We start from the raw sequence: 21,919 nt of genomic DNA on the forward strand, positions 1-21,919 counted from the left end.
AGAGTAAGGTAAAGAACTTCAGTAATATGTGATTTAAATGTTTCCTACTTCTTGCATATGAGACCTCCCAAGACCTATTATACAACCCGAATTCTTAGCTTTTGACCTCTATCACACAGACGTAATGGTCAAAATTCTTATTTTATATTTGGGTAGACAATCCATCCATCCATTCTCAACCCCCTTTCCATTTTGCACATAATCTAAAAGACAGTGAGCTTACAGTTTTATTTGCATGTCACTGAGTAAAAAATCCAATCTATAAGGTGCTTTGTGTTTAGTTAGTATGTTTATATTTCCAGTAACATACTAGGTTAAAATATGAAGAAAATCACATAAAACCATCTCATCCCTCCTATAGTTGCCTTTAACTTAAGCTTTGCACAGTCTATAACTAGTATCTACTTGTGAGAGAAGATGGGCTATTCCCGAAACAGAACTTGAAAAATATCCTTAGTGATCTGGAAAATGGGCTAAGTGTTGCCCTTGTGCTCCATGACACCCTTAATTCTGAGAGTTTGTCTCTGAGTGTGGAATTCAACTCAGTAATTTTGTCCCAAGAGGACTGGACCTGTTGCATTAGTTCTTTAATCTGCTGTCCATACTGAGCATTCTCACTTCTCAGGGTCTCAGTGATGTCAGCCATGGAAGACTTTTTGACTTGCAACTGATGAATTTATTTGTTCTGTTAAGCTAAATTTATTTGAAGAGAATGTGATTCCATTTTAGGTCCTGTGGTTTTGAATCTGATAGGGAATCCAATATAGGAAGAATTGCAAGAGCCCAAGAGGAAAGTGGTGTTATTTCCTGGCTGGGAACATTAACATTGCTAATCACTGTCCTGTCACTTGACAAGGAATTTGGTAGCAGAGAGAGAGAGACAGATGCAGCATTTGTATGATAGGACTAAAGTATGTATTACTAATGTCACTTCCTTGTTAACTTTCCCATTAATAGGAAATGAAGAAGAATGCAGGGACTCACCAGATTTGGCTGAACTCCTGAGCAGCCAGCAATAAATTTCTTTTTCCATACACTTATGTCCCTCGTGTCTGCTCATCTTGCTCCAAATAAAATCATGTTGCTGCTTCCAGTCCTTGGAAAATAAGCTCACCTAGAAGATTAGTTGAAGATAAAGACCCATCTATTTCCAAATATGGGCTATGAACTGTAGAATCTGTCCCTGAATGATATTTGCTTTCCTCTTCACCTGGGGGACCAATTTCAATTTAATTGTACAAGGTTTGAGCTGAGCTGCAGACAGTTTGCTCCCATCATCATCACATCATCATCATTATTATCATCAGTAGGTTTTCACTGGGTTATTCTTTCTGCACCCTGCTGTCTTATTTATAACCCCCAAAGATAAAGCTCTCCATAGCACAGCTGTAAGACGTGAGAAGAAAAACATGGTGTTTGAAACGCCCTCCATGCAAAAGCAGCTCGCCATCACATATTGAGGGTAATGATGTCTTTTTTCTGGACAAGGTATTTTTATATTAATAAAAGCTGCCACTATTCATAAACATCAGGCAAATGGCACCAACAACATAATGTCACTAAAAACACAGAATGAGAGACTCTAGACTGAGTGATCCTGAGAAATGGCTTTAACTGCTGAGATTCTTTGATACATCTAAAAGCCCTAAAAGTCAGGGTCTGGCCCTTACAGTAACCAGATATGCCTCTTGGGAAGACAGGATGAGTATCAAGTTGGAAAAGGGCATTCCCAAGAAACTATAGATTCACTTCTAAAGAATATACTACTCCAAATGGATATTTTTTTCTTCTTAGAACTAAGTACAGAGAAGACAACACTCAGGGAAGTACTATGTTTTGTATCTGAGATGACAGCAAACTAAGTTGTATTATGTACTGGGTCCTAACTATTTTTATATAATTTTACTATTTATAGTTTACTGTTTTATATACATTCTATACCAAGACTGCATTTTACAATACACATTTGATTAGCATGTGAAAGATTGTTGATTGTTTAACATTTAAAGTATTGTGTGTTGGGGAGCATTTCAAGTAATTGCTGTTTTAGGTACAAAATACTCATACAATCAGCTGAATGAGCATATTTAAGGCTAATTCAAACTTACAGCATTGCATTAATGACTGCATATCAATTATTCTGGAATGCAGTTTTATGATAATGGTCTTTGTTACTTTATTCTGCTCAAACTATGATCTTCTTCAGTGCAATAATGACCACCTATTCTGGTTTGCTCTAGAATGTGAATTTATGTTTAAGAACATTATACACTGCTGTACTTTTATGCTCTCTACCTTATGCCTGAGCGATGACTGCAATGGTTTCCTAACAAGCAAATAAAAAAAATGACTTGGGGTGTAGTGCTGTCACGACAAAAGGCTTACGAAACTAAGCAATGTATTTTATAAGCTGTGTGTCTCGCTGAAGCATTTAGTAAAAACATGATACAAGAAAGGAAACCCAGCCAAGCCAGATGACAGTTTGACACCCTATGTTTGCTATTAGCAGTGAAAGCATTTTAGGGTGAACACACCTGGAGGCTAACCTGCTACTGCTTCTGGAGCTGCAAACACTTTTCACTTATAATGATTTGGGATCACTTCCTAACTGCACTCATGGGAATGGTAAGGCTTACTGCAGTATTTACATTTAGAACTAAAAAAATAGGCAAAACCTGCATAAACAAATAACCCAAAACAAAAGTAATGCAGGTGCTTTATCTGTTATGGGAACCATGTCAAGACAAAGAATATATCCAAAAAAATAAACTTTGTTAACTCCACTTTCATCCCTAAAAGAACACCATTACAACAGAGTTCTCTCAATCTTACATCTCCAAAATGTGGATCATAACCTCTCATAATGTGGGAAAATGGGCAAAATGCAGACTGTGTATTAACAGCTTGCTTACAACTTAATTTAGGGCTCTCACTGGATGGATGTTTAACACATACCTCTCAACTTCTTATTGCAGGAAATCTGGATAAGGTCAAAATAATGGGGGGGGGCAATGGCTGAAAAATACAGACAGATTTTAAACATTTCCCTTATAGACTTAGAAAGTTGCTAGAATAACAGGGTTTGTGTTAGCATGTATTTTCTGAGGAATATGAAGTTGGGAACTCAAATGTAAGTCATTACTTAGTTGCTTCAATCTTTAGTGACTTGTTAGAAAAACACACATTTTATGAGGAACAGACCAAAAATATGAGGCAAAAATGTGGACAGTTGAGAGGATGAACAAGTTACTACTTATAAAAAATTACAAAAGTAGAACAAACACAGGAATCACAAACCAGGACTCAGCACAACTGGAAAAATCCATACTTTATTCACAATGTTGAACGCTTTCCTCCTTCTTACAAGGACTTCCTCAGAAAAAAGAATAGTTACCCCACCCAGCCTAGTTATATGAACACAATTAGCACATTTAATAGTCAATTAAGTATTCACACAAGATTTAAAAACACACAAGTATATATATATATATATATATATATATATATATATATATATATATATATATATATATATAAATAATGGAAATGCATTGTCTGATAAAAAATAGCATGTATCTCAATAAATTATATAATATCTGGTTAATGAATAAAACCACTGTTTAACCTAAAATGTTTTCCAATTTTAAAACACATGAAATAGCTGTCATTTCATTAATTCCTGGATATTCGGTTGCATTTAGTTGCAACTGCCACTTAAGCTCACAAATACCCAAGTGAATATCTAAGGTTCTTCCTTGTAAATCTTTCACTATCTGTTGAATGACTAAAAACTTAAACTTGTGATCTTTATGATCATGTATATGTCTACTAAGAGCATTAGTGGTGTTATCATGCTTAATATCCAACAAATGTTCAGCCATTCTGTTTTTAAGCTGTCTACTAATTTTCCCAATATAAAACGGACACTGGATACACTTGGCCAAATAAACCACATTAGAACTGCAACAATTAAAATGCCCATGAATCGATATGCTCCTATTGTTCAATCTAAATACCTCATATGTTTCCAATATAAAAGAGCAATAATTACACATATTACACCTAAAAGTACCTTTCTTTCTATTGGCGTATCTATCTGTCATATTCAGCAGTTTCTAGAATGTTTTTGAAGGATGTGTCCTTCCTGTATACCAACTTGGGTGATTTACCCACCTTATATTGGTTGGTTTTTACAATCCACTATTAGCAAGTGGACATGGGGTAAGACTTTGTCAGCAGAAGAGAGATTTTTCAGTTGATGGTAATACTTCGGTCAGTTTTATTACCACCTTCAATTTGGATACATTAAATGTAACATACATTATTTCAAATAATTGGGGTATTTTGCAATCTGACCCTAACATTGGATATAAAGCACCCATGTTGGTATTAAAGTAACGCATTTTAAGTATCATGTCATTTTCCTAGTTGAAGTTGTTAGTAAGTACCTTGTTCTACATTTTGACACAAAACGTTAACAGTTATGCCTTACTTTATGGTAAATATCGGTTAAGGAAAGAAGGCGGAGTACCTGGCATACTCACGTGGCAAAGGGGCACGAGAGAGGGCGGGTTTGGCTAGCAGTGTCTAACACTGAGTTTTGTTCCGGGTCAAAAATGGCGATGTCCGTAACTCGTGAGTTGTTGCGGCTGTCAGGTTGCTTTTTATTGCTTTTACTCATTTTTGTGCGGGAAAGTGACAGCAGCGGAACAGGAGACAACAGCAAGACTGTAGAGTTTGATGTGCAGCCTGGCGGCGTGGTGCATAGCTTCTCTCAAAGATTGGTGAGTGCTCAAGTTGGGGGTAACTGTACTCTAGTTTAATACCTTAGTTATCGAGAAAATGTAAATTGTTAAAAGCTTCCATTCCTGTTGGGAGGTGTATTTGTTGCAGTATAGCATTAATTACAAGTTAAAGTGTGTTTGCTGACGTGGTGTTTATGTTATTGCACTGCAGACAGGAGACTCATTTTTTGGCTGACTATTTTTTAAATATTTTATTTATTCATGAGCCCGGTGTGTGTGGCTCGTGCTCACTGGTTGACGCAAGGCGAGGGGCGGTGACACTCTAAAGAAAGAGACAGTTGTTTGTATGGAAACTGCATTTGATATGTTCCGTGAAATAAAAAGAAATCCGTAACTCTTAATTACTGCCATTATGTCTTAAGTATAATTCACCACCTTTCCTCCAAGAGTCACCAGTTTTAGGAGGGATTAAGAGGGACAGAGCTAAATTTTGGAATCTAAATCAGGGACAGTTGAGAAATGTTTTCTACTTTTAGGATGCAAATCAGTGGACCTCTGATTCAGTGTGTACACTTAAAGCATCATTACACACAGTGTTGGTTTCATTCATGTTACATGCAGACCTCGCAAATCTGAATAAAGGCTCTTGAAAAGTAAGTAGGTAAGAGGAGGGGATACTTGATAGCTAATAGCATGAAATTTGCATAGCCAGTACCATAACTCCTTACGCTTGCATTAGGGTGTTGAAAATAGAGAAAATGCAGATGGGTGAATTGAAGTCTTGTATCCCATATGTGACCCAGAGAGACAAGAAACTCAGTGAAAAGGATAAGTCCAGATCAAATCACCTTAGCCAGCATATCTAGGAAATTCCCTCACTGTGCCTCCCTGTGGGAGGAATAAAAACAACTTTAGAACAAGAACACTTATCCCTCTTCCTACTTAACCGAATAAACTACTGGAAACTTCAACAAGGTGTCTTTAATCTTCCCACCGGGATGGAATCGGAGAGAGAGTCTCCTAGCTCTGCTAGCTAAAGTGATTTTTATCTGGAATAATCCTTTGTAAACTTTGTGATGATCTGAGATATTGCTAGCTATGCCAGGAGAATTAGAGCAGTGGATGTGTACTGTATGCCAGCATAGCTACCAAGAGTGTTGTAAAGAATTGTATGTCATTTGTATATCAAACTGATTTGAACAGGTGCGTGTGTTGAAAAGGTATTTGTAAAGCTCCTTGTGTTAAAACTGTACCAACAGTGGGTCCTGCTGGACTGAAAAGAAATATACCTGTATGTCAGACTGTATTGTAACTGCTGAAATAGCTATATTGTAACAGAGGGATACTGGAAAAGAAGAGGATAAGCTTAGTCCAGCTGTGAAAAATAGTTTGAAATTAAATTACCTGGTTTAGGCCATAAAGATTGCATCTTCCAGTTCTGATTGCAGCCAGAGACAAAATTTGTGTGGAAAACCTCAAGTATGAATCCTACTCTGTTGTCTTTAGGAGTGAACTAAGTGCTACCCTGGAAGAGTAGAAGCTTTGAAATGGCTTTATATCTTCCAGATGTTATAACACATCTTGGCAAAGCTTTAGCTGTCTGCATGATAAAACATATCTGCACAATTCTGTTTCAGTTTCTAATAAAGGGGGTAGTATGGGAACCAAAAGTCAGGTGGCCAGATGTACGTAATGTCATTATGCAATTCAGCATTGAAATGATGATTAATACTAGATGAGACGGAAGTCTAAGAGCAGTCTCCGACAAAGAAGGACCCCTCATTTTCTTCATCTTGCTTGCTTTATTAAATAAGTAGGAAAAAGTATCTCAGGAAAATATAGTGAGATTAGTTAAGTACTGTTTTTCTGTATCTGTGTGAATCTGTCCATTGGTTTTATTTTTAATATTTCCTGTGATTGAAACTCTGGTGTTTATTGCAAGTAGATTTATAGTGTTTTCATGTTCTTTTATTATTTAAACTTTTTATTGTGGCTGGTCTTTTAGATAATACTTTAAACTTTGAGAGTACTTATATTTGTTTGGTTACACTGTGGCCACTCCTGAGGGTTTTGCTGTATTGGTCAGACACTTCCATTTATATCAGTATTCATTTTATTTAGTATAATTGGGTACCCTTGTAAGAGCCTGAGAGTGGCTGGCTGGTTTTGGAGTGTCCTGATAGCAGTGTCTACCTTTGTTGTCTGGGCAGAGGGGCATAGCTGGTAAATTTGTGCCAGCATTTCCCAGGTGTGTATTGTGTGAAAATCAAATCTCAAAGTGTGTGTGTGTGTGTGTGTGTGTGTGTGTGTGTGTGTGTGTGTGTGTGTGTGTGAGCTGCTTGTAGCAGGGACACAGAACACTGGTTTCACAGAGATGGTGGTGGAGGACTTGTCTTGGAACATTCCGCTGAGGACTGAAGTCTACAGCTGTGCCAGTGGGGGAGTCTTACTGGGGTCCTGGATAGAGATAGGGGAACCCAACCCCCGCACTGTGTGTTCCCTAAGTGCTCTTAAGGGGAAATTGTGCTTGGTGCAGAGAGCTGCATCTGAAGTATCTATTTTTGTTCCTAGTGAGTGTCCCTCACTGGTGTCCGTGTGAGGATTGAGGCTCTTTGATTACGGGTGTCACATATTGATGAGCAGTGGCCTGAATATTAGTTTAACTTCTATAACCTGTAGGCAGTTGTCACTTAAGGTGTGTTTATTGTCAGCAGCCACAAAGTAAACAAAGAGTTTCATTTTCACAACAATTTTGTTTGTTTGTTTATTTATTTTGTTAGTTTTGTCAGGGAAAGCAGGGAAAGACGTCGGCAGAGGATTATGGCAAGCTGACAAAGAACCAGTTCACCAAGGTGTGTGAAGCTAAAGGACTGGTGCATGCCAACCTGACTAAAGAGGAAATGATTTCAGCCTTAGTTTCAGCTGTATCCCAGACCAGCAACCAGGAAGACAACCAGTCTGTTAATGGGGATTCACAGCCCTCAGAAACAAGACAGCTCGCCTTTTCCTCAGAGAACTTAAAAACCCGTCTGGAGTTGAACTGGATGCCACAAGTTTGGAATTAGAATCAACTGAGAGACTGTGGCAGGCAAAACATACAGATTAAGAATCAGCAGAGAGACTGCAGTGTTTGGAGGCTGAAGAAAATTAGAAACAGTGCTAACATGAGATGGAGATGCTGACTCTTCTTCAATGTCATGGAGAAGGGAAAAATCGAAATGCAGAAATAATATAGGTCAGTAAATTTCTTCCACAGTTTACAGAGGATGATAATTTTGATAGTTTTATTCATATATTTGAAAGAGTATTTAAACGGTATAATGTTGACCAAGGACTCTGGGTATGGCTCCTGACTCTATTAATTCATAGTAAAGCTGTAATTGCTGCCTCTTGATTGTTTAAACTATGATAAAGTAAAACTATTTTTATAGGAATGTTTTTAAGTTAACACCTGAAGCTTACAGAAAAAGTTTTGTGAGCAAAGATGTAAGACAGATGAAAGTGTATGTGATTATATTGCTGAGTTAAGTACCTATTTTCATAGATGGGTGAGTGGGTGTCAGGTCACCAATTTTGAAAGGCTGGCAGACCGTTTGGTGAGGGAACAAGCCCTTAGCATTTTGCCTGAGGACATGAGAATCTGGTTGGCAGTCCAGGAGTGTAACTCTTCAGATGAGCTGGGAAAAAGGGGATCTCTGTTTAGTAAGTAGGGCATCACTGCACAAGAAGGGGATACCCAGTGCTGCACATGGATATAAGGGAACCCATGGTGGCCAGCCTAAACCACCCCCGACATAGTCCACCACTAACAGGGGAAGCCATTAGTTCACATACATAGCCAGGATCAAGGGTTAGATGTTTTAAATGTAACCAGTGGGGCCATGTAGCATACAGATCTCCACAGAAGCAAGGTGGAGGACAAAAGGTGTGGGAGCCAGCAAGTGGGAATAACAATAAGTTGTCTGGAGACAACAGGAGTACCACACTATCACCATAGTTTGTATCCTATCCTGTCTTAGTGGATGAAAAACAGGCCACTGCTAAGAGCAAGAGAGAGAGCCTCTGACATAACCATTGTGAAGCATGCAGTGGTTAAAGAGCAGCAATATTTGTATGAGCAGTCCACTCCAGTCAACTTTGAGGGACCCCATTCCAAATGCCTTTGGCCAGGGTTCACCTTGACTGGGAGGGTGGAAAAGGAAGCAAGCAAGTAGGTGTGTGGGATGATATCCCTACAGATGTCTTGATAGAGAATGGTTTTGATAATGGAGTATCTTGTGTGCATGCCATTACAAGCAGTCAGGCTTGGAGACAGGCATGTGGGGCTTGTAGCCTGGGAGAGACCTAGACAGACCCCACAACTGAAGCCAGGGCTAGTGAGGTTGCTATTTTATGGAAGGAGCTACCTGTAGCAGTGAGATTGAAGGTGAGCCAAAGCTGCTGGTAGGTAGTGATGTTCTCTTGGACTGAGTGAGTGCAAGGGCAGAGGTGAGTGGTAGTACCCAGGCTGATAGTGAGGCATCACTGTCACAGGATACCAGACTTCCTGTGGAAGTGGAGCTGGGCAGTGTTACAATGGTAGATTTGAGACAGGGTCAGCTGTCGGACCCTACAGTAAGAGGCTTAAGGGAGATAGCTAGGGAGGCACCTAATTCTCACGGAAAAGGGGAATCTGTATACTGGAACAAAGGGTTACTGTGTAGGGAGTCGACCCCTAAGGGAGGGTTATAGGGGGATGTAATACAGGAGTTGATAGTGCCCAGAGCCTACTGTCTGGCACTTCTGCCCATAGCCTGTGACATTCCTTTTGTAAGTCATATGGGCATAAAGCATACCAAGAGATGTATTATACAAAACCTTTATTGACCTGGGATTGCAAGGGATGTAACAGGGTACTATAGGACCTGTGAGCAGTGTCAAAAAGTAAGGAAGGCAGAGGACATGATCAAAGCACTTGATACCTTTGCCTGTGATTTAGGAACCATTTCAGAGGGTAGCTATGGATACTGTGGGAAGAAGTATGTTCTGGTTTTAATAGATTATGCTACTAGATACCCTGAGGTGGTGGGTCTGTCTTCTATCAAGGCAGAGAAGATGGAAAATGTTTGGTTAGAGATTTTCAGCAGGGTACATTTCCCGAGAGAGCCCAACAGCAGAAAAGGGTCTGGAATGACAGGAATGCTTGAGCACAAGAGTATGCTGTGGGACAGCAGGTTATTGTTCTCATTCCTGTTGGACAAAATAAGCTGCAGACAGTTTGAGAAGGATCTTTCAAAGTGGTAAGGAAGGTCAGTGATGTTAACTCCATGGTAGAACTGCTAGGCAGGAGGCAGGGGGTGCAGACTGTACCATGTTAACATGATGATGCCTTACCATGAAAGGGAGGCCCTTGTGCTGAGTATTTGCAGTGGCTGGCAGGAGGAATCTGAGGAGAATCTAGTGACTGATCTCCTCAGTGAGGCTCAGGCTGGCACCTCAGTGAAAGAGGTAGCAGTGTCCCGGCGGGTATACCCTACCCAGGTTCAAGAAATCCGAGCAGTATTACAGGAGTCTGGGGACATGTTCACTTGGAAACCTGGGTGCACCCACCTGGTGCAGCACCATGTGGATACAGGACCTCCAAGTTCTCTCAAGCAGGCCCCTTACAGGGTGCCTGAGTGAGTCAGACAGACTCTGAGGGAGAAGATATTGGAAATGTTGGAACTGGGAGCAATCCAGGAGTCCAGCAGTCCCTGGGCATCCCCAGTGGTGCTGGTACCAAAGAAAGATGGCAACACCAGGTTCTGTGTGGACTTCAGAAATCTGAGTAGTCACAGAGTTGGATGCTTACTGCATGCTTAGGACAGAAGAAGCCTTAGAACAGCTGGGTGGGGCTCAATATCTGAGCACTACTGATCTGACCAAGGGCTATTGGCAGGTGCCCTTGACTCCCATTGTTAGAGAGAGGTCAGCCTTTTTAATTCCTTTTGGATTATACGAGTTCACAAAGATGCCCTTTGGGAGGAGAAATGCCCCAGTGACCTTCCAGAGGCTGGTAGAGCATATCTAAGCATGAGCAGGAGATTATGCCCCTGCTTACTTGGATGATATTGCCATCTACAGCCATTCCTAGCGTGAGCACCTTCAGCATGTCATGGAGGTCCTGGGCAGACTGCAAAGGGGGCAGGGTTGACCATTAAGCCCAGTAAGTGTCAAGTGGGTATGGCATAGGTATCCTACTTGGGACATATTGTGAGGAGTGGTAAGATCAGGCAAGAACCCACCAAAGTGGAAGCTATTCGGGCGTGGCCTGCCCCTGTTACCAAAAAGCAGGTGAGGGCATTGTTGGGGACAGTGGGATACTGTAGAATGTCATTTCACAATTATAGTACCATAGCTGCTCCCCTCTCAGACGTAACGAGGAAAAACAGGCCAGATAAGGTTGTGTGAACTCTGGCCTGTGAGCAGGCATTCCAACAGCTTAAAGTGGCTTTGGGAGGACCCCCTGTGTTAGCCAGTCCTGATTACAGCAAATAATTTGTTGTGCAGTTGGATGCTTTGAAACCTGGGGTGGGGGCTGTACTCAGCTAGTTTCCTCAGAGGAAGATGAGCTATCTCAGTCGTAGAATCCAACTAAGGGAGGAATGTTATTCAGCAGTAGAAAAAGAATGTCTAGCCATAATATGGATACTGCAGAAACTTCAGCCCTATCTGTATGGAAAGAAATTTCACTGTAGTTGGACCACAATCCCTTAACATGGCTACATTGAGCCAGCCATCAAAATGCCAAGTTGTTAGGTGGAGCCTCGGGTTGCAGGCATACAATGTGACAGTGCAGCACTGTAATGGTGTCAGCACTGCCAATGCAGGTGGTCTCTCAAGACAGGGTATGGGTTATTGTATTCCCAGACAGATTCTCCAGGGTCACTTGAGAAACTAGCTTGAGTCTTCAAAGGGGGCAGAGATGTGATGATGTGAGGTATTGCCAGCTATGCCAGGAGAAGTAGGGCAGTGGATGTGTAACATATGCTAACATAGCTAGCTGGAGTTTTGTAAAGAATTATATGTCATTTTTATATCAAACTGATTTGTACAGGTGCTTGTGCAGAAAATGTATTTGTAAAGCTGCTTGTGTTAAAAATGTACCAACAGTGGATCCTGCTGGACAGAAAAGAAACATAGCTGTATGTCAGACTGTCTTGTAAATGAATATATTGTAACAGAAGATCCTGGAAGAAAATAGGTTACTCTCAGTAACACTAACTTTGAAAATAGTTTGAAATTTAAATTACCTGGTTTAGACCATAAAGATTGCATCTTGCAGTTCTGATTGCAAACAGAGACAAAATGGCTGTAAAAAAAAACAGGACTATGTAGGAATCCTACTGTATTGTCCTTAGGGGTGAACGAATTGCTACCCTGGAAGTCTGGAAGCTTTGAAATGGTTTTATAGCTTCTAGTTGCTCTAACACATCTTAGCAAAGCTCTGTGCATGATAACATAGATGAGATTCTGGTTCATTTTCTAGTAAAGGGGGTAGCATGAGAACCAGACCAGATATATGTGATGTTATTCTGTAATTCAGCACTGAAATTATGTTTTAATACTAGATGAGACAGAAGTCTTAGAACAGTCTGTTTTTTTTTTAAACCTGATAAAGAAGGACCCCTCACCTACTTAATCTTGCCTTGCTTTATTAAGTAAGTAGGAAACAGTAATTCTTTAGATCAGTCAGGAAAATATAAGGAGATTAGTTAAATACTGTTTTCTGTATCTGTGTGAATCTATCCATCTGTGTTATTTTTAATATTTCCTGCGATTGAAACTCTGGTATTTTTTAGTATTTTCATGTTCTTTTATTGTTTGCTATTATAGTTATTTAAACTTTTCATTGTGACTGGTCTTTTACAGAATATTTTACATTTGAGAGTACTTATATTTATTTGGTGGCACTGTGGCTACTCTAGAAAGTTTTGTTGCATTGGTCAGACACTACAGTTTGTATTAATATTAATTTTACTCAGTATAATTGGGTACCCTTGTAAGAGCATTAGAGTAGCTGGCTTTGGAGTGTCCTGGTGGCACTATCTACCTTATAGCCTGAGCAGAGGGGCATATCTGGTTAATCTGTGCCAGCCTTTCCCAGGTGTATATGTGTGTGAAATCAAATCAAATCTGAGTGGTTTGTGTGTCAGCTACTTGGAGCAGGGACACAGAGCACTGATTTAACAGAGAGAGTGGTGGAGGACTTGGCTTGGAACACTTGGATGATGACTCAACTCTACAGCTGTGCCAGTGGGGAGTCCTGTTGAGGGCCTAGATAGAGAAAGGGGAAACCACCCTCCAGACTGAGTGTATTCCCTTTGTGCTCTTAAGGGAAATTGTGCTTTGTGCAGAGAGCTGCATCTGAAGTTACTGTGTGTATCTATTTTTGTTCCAGGTGAACTTTCCTCACCAGTGTCAGTGTGAGGATTGAGGCTCCTTCATTACTGGCCCAGAGGAGGGACATCACACTCTGTTTTTTGCATTAGGGTTTTGGGATACCACCATTCAGAAACGCAAGTTTAAAACATAGTCACAGTCACAGTCACAGAATGACACAAAACATGAGTGAATACTCTTGTTTTTTCAGAATAAACTTGATTGGCAGACTTTGTTTTGAAAGTGATAGACCATTTTGTTTAAATAATATATTTTAAAGCCCAGTAAATGAAACACACTGGTAAAGACTAATTATTATACTAATTACACTCTCACAATTTTATTAATGGCTAACTGGAATCAGTTGTTATGGTACATTCATCCCTATTTGAGGCAATGACTTCTGTGAAACTCCACTGAAAAGTTATGCATTTGAAGGACCCAGTGAAATGAACTCCGTACAGGAGGTAAAATCGCATATGTCTTATGGAGTTTGAAAGCTGCAAACAAATAGGAATAGAAATGTCTACCATTTTTTAATGCCCGTTATAATGCAAACATGACAAATTCAGTTATCCACTGTAATGCTACCCATCCATAAATGATACTATTTTCAAAAAAACTCACATGCATACTTTTTTGCTGTGAGAAGTGCAACTCCTGTGTATTAACAAACTCTGCAAATATGGTATGTTGATGTTCACCTAGATTTACTGTGGCCCAAACTAAATTTGCACAGTGCATTAAAAATGTGTTACTTATTCTTGATCTTAACCAAAAGGCCAGGTATACATCATATTGCAGAACTAGCCTGTTGACTTGCATAAGCACAGAACGATAGGCCAAGTTCAGAGGCATTATCTTTAAACAAGTAATTTCTTTTTAAAATAATGTCCATGCATAATACCAGTATGCAGTGACAAGATCTTGGGTAATTCATACAACTTTGCCCACTTTAGGGAGAGCTGCAGTTTGGAAAATACGGCAGAGCCTGAGTGAACAGTTGTATGCTACCTACATATTGGTACAAGAAAAGCATAGAAAGGGTAGGTGATGGAAAAAATGAAAACATTTAGGTTCCATTTGCAGTGGCTGGCTGTGGAAAAACTGTTGTCATTGATGCTGTCAGTATCTGAGTCTCTCACTTGGCTTGCCTTTAAATCAACCGGCTGCTGGTTTACTGTACCTACACTGCTGCCTGCCCGCTTATATAACGCAGATGCTACAACACAATTTGGCGCACTTTTTTTTGTTAAAAGCCACTCATGATCAAAATGACATGCACTTTCTTCCTCTGCTCCCAGGCTCCTTTCAGTCATGCCACAATTTTCTTACACCACCGGTTGTGTTGTCCGGTGTGGTGATGCTGTGCGCCTACATACATAAACACACATACTAACAAAGCTTTAGTAATGCTTTAACAAATTGTGGCTGCAGTGGTAAAAATTGGTAAATTATGAAAGGGTAAGAAATAAGGTTAAAATATGGAATTTACTGCCAAAAGCAGCTCTGTTGAGTGGTGTCAGTGTTTTTAACTTGAGTTGGGGTGTAATAAGGGTTCTTGGAACAGTACACCATTTTTTAGACCTGTTCCCCCAACAGATAAGTATTCATATACTTCTGATTTTTAGGTTACAAACCTGTGCTGGTACCTCCTTCGAACAGTGCTTTCTTTTTTTCCTAGTATTTTATGTATACATTTTTTTTTATCTGTATTATAAATATATGTATACAAATATATACACACACACACACACACCCATCCACATATATATGCATATCGTTTCACTTCATTCATAATAGTGAAATATCAAAACACTGAAAATGAGAGAACTTCATAATATGGAAGCTCAAAATACTGAAAACTTAAAATCCTATATATATATATATATATATATATATATATATATATATATATGTATACTGACTGTAAACAACAAAAACCTAATTACATTCCTTCAAATATATTGCACGTGCAATCTTGGAGTTGATATATTTAAGTAGCAGGGGGTGTGGGGGTGCAAGGGGGCTTGCCCCGCCTGCTTATACTTGGTGGAAAGTAATATGATTTATCTTGTTTAAACTCAGTATATGTATGCTGTGTGTTTTCAGTGTTCTGAGTTTTCAGTATTGTGAAGTGAAACCGCACATATATATTTATGTATTTATTTATATATTTATTTTATTTAACATTAGTTTACTGGGAAAGTCTGAGTGGGAATAGAGCTCATTTTCAGTGGAAGCCTGGGGAGAAAAGCTCTGGAATACTTAAACCTTTAACAATAAAGCAATAATACAAGAATGATTAAACAATGCAGTGTAGATAAGACAATACAGTTATACAAAATGTACAAGAGGATAACTAATAACATTACAAAATTTATATTGGAAAATATTTATAGAAAGGTCATGAGTTATAATTCCAGATTTCACCAGGGTTAAAAGATGGATTATTTTGCATATTAAGTATTCAAACCATTTTGTATATTAATATACAGACTTCATCTTTGAATGTTGAAATGTTTCCATCTAATAGGCTTGTATCAGAATGGTCAAGACTGCAGAATAGCAACTAACATAGGTGGATAAGAGTTAAAAATATTCAAGGAAATAGGAGAGAGTAGGATTTAGTTTTGTTAGTAGAAGTTGGTATAAGGCTAGTGAGGAAGAAAAGAGGTGGGTAAATAGGGAAGGTGAGAGAGGAGAGACTCTGTGAAAGTGGCATCGGGGGGTTTAAGTTAGGACATTTGTAAGGAGGGGGAGAAGAATAGTGCATGGCAGATTTGTTTTATGTAAGTTGTACATAAAGTGGGCTGGGGGGTTAGATTGGAAAATAAGGAAGATATGGACTTGGGAGTTAGTCAGGGGTGGAACAAGAGCAGAGACAGTTTTTACTTGGGTATTCCTTGAGTAGTTTCTTGAAATGAGCTATATTAATAGTGGATAAGATAGACTGTGGGATGATGATCCAAATTTTGGAAATATAGTTGAAGTACAGAGAATCACCAGTGATTTTGTTGGATTTAGAAATTTGTTAGAGGAATTTATTTAAGGAGTGGAGGACTTCAGTGTTGGTGTAAGGGTGGAGCAGTTGGAGGGCAGGGGATTTGGTTGGATTTTGAATGAGTTTTTGGGCAGTAGTGAGATGGGTGAACATTTAAGTAGAGTGGGGTAGTTCTAACCAGGTGAGTTGTTGTAAGGCCAAGCAGTGATGGGTTCCATGAGAGGAGTTAGTAGCAAACGTAGATATTTTATTATGGTTTACTATCATTTGTGCGATCACATCTTGTGCGAGTTATTGCATTCCCGAACTAAAGAAGTGAAAAAAAAAAGAACGATTGAAACATGTTGAATGCGGAAGTGGAGAATGTCGAATTCGACATGTTTCAAACATTCTCCACACTTCCACAAGGTGTAGTGTCCTGCAAAACACCGCAAGAACATTTTTGCAGGGGGCCAAGCCCCCGAGCGCCCCCCATGTGTAGGGCTGCACCCTCACACTCCCTGCTACTTATATAGAAACTCTGAGATTGCACTACAGTGAGGGAAAGGGTGCATTTCCTGATTCCCCCCCCCACTATAGTGCGATCTATATTAAAATACTGAAATTTACAACAGCAAATGTTGTAGTGCATTCGCTGTTGTGCATTTCAACATTTTTTTTCGTTAATTTCATACTATCGAATTGGGCGTTCGGACTAACTTAAATCGAACAAAGTCCAATCGCCCTTTTGATAATAAACCTTTTATTACAGTAAGCCTCAGGTTTTGTTAATTCTGTTTTCTTTAAGTTGGTGCATATAGGGAATGCATATAATAATGTTGATAGTAACTGGGTTTTGGCAATTTCCTGTCTAGTAGCAGAAGTAAAGAACTGTTTGATTCTGTAAAGAGAGCCTAGTTTTGTATGTGTGTTTTTGATGGCTTGTGATAGGTGTTTGTCAAATTTCATGTGGCTGTCAATTATTACGCCTAGCAGTTTAGTTTGGGAAACTGTGGATATAGTAGTATTGTCTGATGAATATATATGAAATGAAGATGGGGAGTCAGGGGATTTACTGGGACAAAATAGCATAGGCGTAATTTTATTTGGATTAAGGATCAGTTGTGAGTTAGCTAAGTTTCCACAGCTGAGAAGGCCTGCTGTGTTGTTACATCAAGTTCTTGCTGGGAGGATGCAGCACAGTTAAGTGTCAAGTCATCTGCATATTGAACTATGGTGGCAAGTTGGGCAGCAGTGTAAAGCTTATTAGTAAAAATACTGAAAAGAAGTGGACCTAAAATTGAACCCTGCGGGACTCCCATGGAAACGGGTAACAGAAAGAGAGATCTTACTGCCGTTTGACAGCTTGCAGTGATTAGTTATATAATTCTGAAACTAAACTAGAGATGAGTGACTAAGTTTAAAGGAGGCAAGCTCTGAGAGGAGTTTGTGGTGGGAGAGACTGTTGAATGCTTTAGAGAGGTCTAAGAAGGTGCAGGAAACTATTTTGCGTTCATTTTTGTATTGGTTGATAGTGTTGGTAAAGCTTAGAAAAACAGTTGTAGTACTGTGGTTGGGATAAAAACCATGTTGTGCATCAGATAGGAGTTTGTTGGGATAGTAGATGGTTCAAGAGATGAGTATGAATGCATTTTTCCAGAATTTTTGCAAGGGGGATAAGATTACTATGGGTCTGTAATTAGAGAGCTCAGTAGAGTTCCTGCCTTTATGTAGTGGAGTAATGTATGATGTTTTCCAGAGGAGTGTAGTTTTCAGAGATGGGGTGGGTGGTCATAATAGAGATGGGATAGGAGATGGCATCTGTTGCTTACTTAAGGAATTCAGGAGGTAGATTATCGGCTGCAAGGGAGGTAGGTTTAAGTTTGAGTTTGAGTAGATTTTTATGGTGCTAGTTTGGATAGGGTTAAAGTGGAAGGTATCGTTGGTTTCTGTGGATGGTGTTGGGGTAGTCTGAGAGAATGTAGAGGAGAAGTTCTTTGAGATTGTAAGTATAGAGTTAGTAAAGAAATAATTAAGTTGTGTGGCTATTAGTGACTGATGGGGTTGCTGTTGATTGTTGGCTGGGGTTGTTTTATAGTAGCCCAGAATTTTTATAGGTTGTTGTGTTTTTTTTTAATTGAATGTTGTATAGAAGTTTTTTCTCATCTAATTTTACCTGGGTTTTGGCTTTGTTTCTAAGGTTACAGTAGTGGTAAAGATGGGTTTGGGTTTTGTTGGTGTGCCATTGTGTCCAGGCGTTATCCCTTTTGTTTAAGTAGAGTTTTGGTTTCTTTTGTTATCCATGAAACATGATTTGATTTAATTCTTATAGTTCTACATGGTGCAGGCATATTTAGTGTAGTGAGGAAAGTCATGAAAGTACTTCAGTGCTGTATCTAGGGGTAGAGTTTTGAGTGGGGACCAGTTACAGATATGTAAGAGGGAGGTAAATGCTTGGGAGTTAAAAAAAATCTTTTGTTTTGTAATGGCCAAAAGGTGGTATTTGTATTTCTGGGATGATGAAGGTGTTGAGTAGGTATGTAGAGAGTTGTTCATGGACGCTGTCAAGCAGACAGACTGATTGGAAGTTGTGAGATGTTTTGTTAGGATCCAGTCCAGAATAGATTTTGTTGCTTTGTCTACTCTAGTTGGGAATTGTATAACCTTGGTGAAGCCATTCTGGTTAATAAAGTTAGTGGGGTTATTGGAATTGCAAGTATTCCAGTCAGCATTAAAGTCCCCCATTATTATGGTTTCATGTGGGAATGTTAAGGATATGTAGTGGAGTATTTCTTCGATTACAGTAAGATTGTTACCTGGAGGAATATACACGCACACACATCCCTGTCATATTATCAAAGTTTCAAAACTTGGAAATTCATATGGTCGAGAACATATGATCAAAGTTTTAACTTCTCCATTTTGAAGTGAGATTGCAACACAGTGCAGAATGTGAAATTTACCCTTTTCTGCAATATAGTGCAATCTTAAGAGTTGGTATATTTTTAATTAGCAGGATGTGTGGGGGATGCAGGGGGCTTGCCCCCTTACAAAAACATTAAAAGTAGAATTTTTAATGTTCGAAGTTTTGAAATTTCGATCATATGGTCTCGTCCGTATGAATTTTGAAGTTTCGGAACTTCGATAATCTGACATAGATCCACACATACACACACAAATATGTAATATAATATATATACATATACATATATATATATATATATATATATATATATATATATATATATATATATATACACACACACACATATGGGTCTACTTCATATGATATGATATGATCAACAGCTCATTTGAGCCACAGACTTTTCACAGAGACCAAAACACCTAAAGCTCATAACACCGAAAACCCATTTGATCGAAACTCATAACACTGACACATGAAATTCAAAGCATTTTCCTCACTGTAGCTCAATCCTAGAGTTAGAATACATAGTTGGGGGAGTGTGGTGGGCACAGCCCCCACATACATCATACATTTCAAACATACACATGGATACTTATAACTGCAATGACTGTTTGTTTGCAGACCACAATATTTATCTACACAAACTATATATTCTAACTCCATTGATCGCGCTACAGTGGGGAAAAGGGCATAATGCTTTGAATTTCATGCGTCAGTGTTATGAGTTTCGATCACATGGGTTTTCGGTGTTTTGGTGTTGGTGAAATGAGTGTCGGTCATATGAAGTAGACCCAGATATAGACTAAATGTAGAATTGAAATTGAAGATTTTTGCATTGGATAGATATGCAGATGAAGGTTGTTTGTGGAAAGACAGCACTACTATGCAAATAAATATGTAGCACATAAGGCTGACGGAGGTAGTACTATCTGGCTGTGTGGGGGGGGGTGTCGCTCATCCCTCTAATACAGATGACAAGCAGGCGGGGTATGTTTAGATGCTTTATTACGTAGAAACACATCAGGATGGATAGCAGCAGCAGCATTATAAAATATAAATGAACTGATTTAACAGAAAGACCTTTCATACATGCTTGCATCTCAACAGCTTACTGCAAAATGGCAGTCAAGCTCGCATGTGCTCAGTATTTATACACTTGTGCAAGCCCTTGGGTAACTTCTTAAAGAGATGCACACACTTGATCTACAGCCTCCCTCTTAAAAAGATTGCCCTTAAATGAAAATTACATTGCAGTTAAACATGCATTAATATAGACATAAGAAACGAGCACAATGATCATGTCCAAGTTGCCGTGTATCTATAACGTGGTCTGGAGATGCGACCAGATCTTGTAACATAATAATGAAGACTGGGTTTAGCAACAGGGACAATCTTTGGTGAACAACTTGTATCAGGAACTTGCGGATTCATCACAGGAATGGGAATATTCTCAGGAACAACTTCTGGAACTGGAACACTGAACAACTCATTCTGAGATGGTCTTTATCACAGGATAGGTGCTGTGGTATAGGCTCGGACACCAGTATCAAACGTTTCCGATTCCACCTAAATTCTACTCTTTGTGATTCCACAATATACGATCTCTGCTCTGGGCAAATATTCTTCATGACTCCAATCTGGTCATAACCTTTTGGATGTTTGCATCCTTACCATTTCTCCTTCTCATAATGGATTGAGTGGTTTGCTGGTCTTATTGTAATAGTACTTCTGGGTTAAACGCTTCTTCAACAGATTGGTTTTCACCGACCTGTTGTTCTTGACACATGGAACCAACTTGTTGTTCTTGACACATGGAACCAACAACTGATTAGGTTTGTCTTGACAGAAGTCTCTGAGCAGGTGAACAAAGATGTTTATCACGAGGAATGTTTCTGAGATTCAAAAGATTCAGGAAAACATTGCTATTGTCTCGTTTTGACTTCTCTAATAACGGTTTTGTACTTTGAACTGCATGTTCTGCCAAATCATTTGACTGCAGATACTTTGGGCTATTCGGGACATGAGTAAAGTCCCACTCTTCGGCAAATCATTTGAACTGTTGGCTTGTAAACTGTGTGCCATTGTCAGAAATAACTTTGTGCAGGCTACCATGAACTGCAAAATGTCACTTCATCTTAGTAATGACAGTATTGAATGCTAGATTAGGAAGTAGGTCAATCTCAAACCAGATTGAATAAGAGTCTAGTAACACCAAGTAATGTTGACCATTCCAAGAATAACAAATATGAGGTATCCAGACAACCACTCAGCAGGTACTCGTAATGACAGTTTATTGGGTTCTCAATAAAACCACACTCAAAACACGATAGTCCACAGATTAAGTGCTTTTGTCGGAATAACCAACTTCATCAGAATACACATAATACAACTCAAAGAATTTAAATACCCTCCCAAAAGGCAAAAACCTTGACATCACATCCTACTATTAGATCACTTCCTGTCAACTAATGTACATATTTAAAGGAAATACCCGACTTAAATTGCCAAGACATATGAAAAAGTATACTCCCATATTGCAAATAAATATAAAAATGTAAACACACATGCATATCACCAATGAATATAAATCTATATAAATATGTAACAAACAACTGTAAATACTGTGATACAAAAAATGGGGTAATAAACCCATTAAGTAACAATAAAAAACTTTTAAATATTTTTTAAATACTTTTTAAATATTTTTTAAATATAAAACAAAGCTCTTGGCTTCAACAAGGGCATAATACTTATACACTCTTTGATACCAGGATATGGGCCTGCATTCAACTTAATTTGCCATTTTAACTAATAATTCTAAATAATCATCCACTGGGCCACCCCGGGGTCCCAGGTCCGCATGAT

The 21,919-nt window shown here is 39.0% G+C and overlaps 1 protein-coding gene across 1 annotated transcript in view; it reads left to right on the plus strand.

Annotated features, from left to right (window-relative positions):
* Window positions 1–4,535: 4,535 nt before the first annotated feature.
* The window catches only part of LOC122787284 (myeloid-derived growth factor-like), a 341,278-nt gene continuing 323,894 nt past the window's right edge, over window positions 4,536–21,919 (plus strand). Inside the window, exon 1 of the mRNA XM_044053905.1 lies at window positions 4,536–4,784. Within this exon, the coding sequence (XP_043909840.1) occupies window positions 4,617–4,784 (168 nt within the window). The 5' untranslated portion in view covers window positions 4,536–4,616. The remainder of the gene's footprint in view (window positions 4,785–21,919) is intronic.

The sequence above is a fragment of the Protopterus annectens genome, chromosome 13.part0, assembly GCF_019279795.1.
Source record: "Protopterus annectens isolate FY-2018-M chromosome 13.part0, PAN1.0, whole genome shotgun sequence".
Lineage (NCBI taxonomy): Eukaryota > Metazoa > Chordata > Ceratodontiformes > Protopteridae > Protopterus > Protopterus annectens.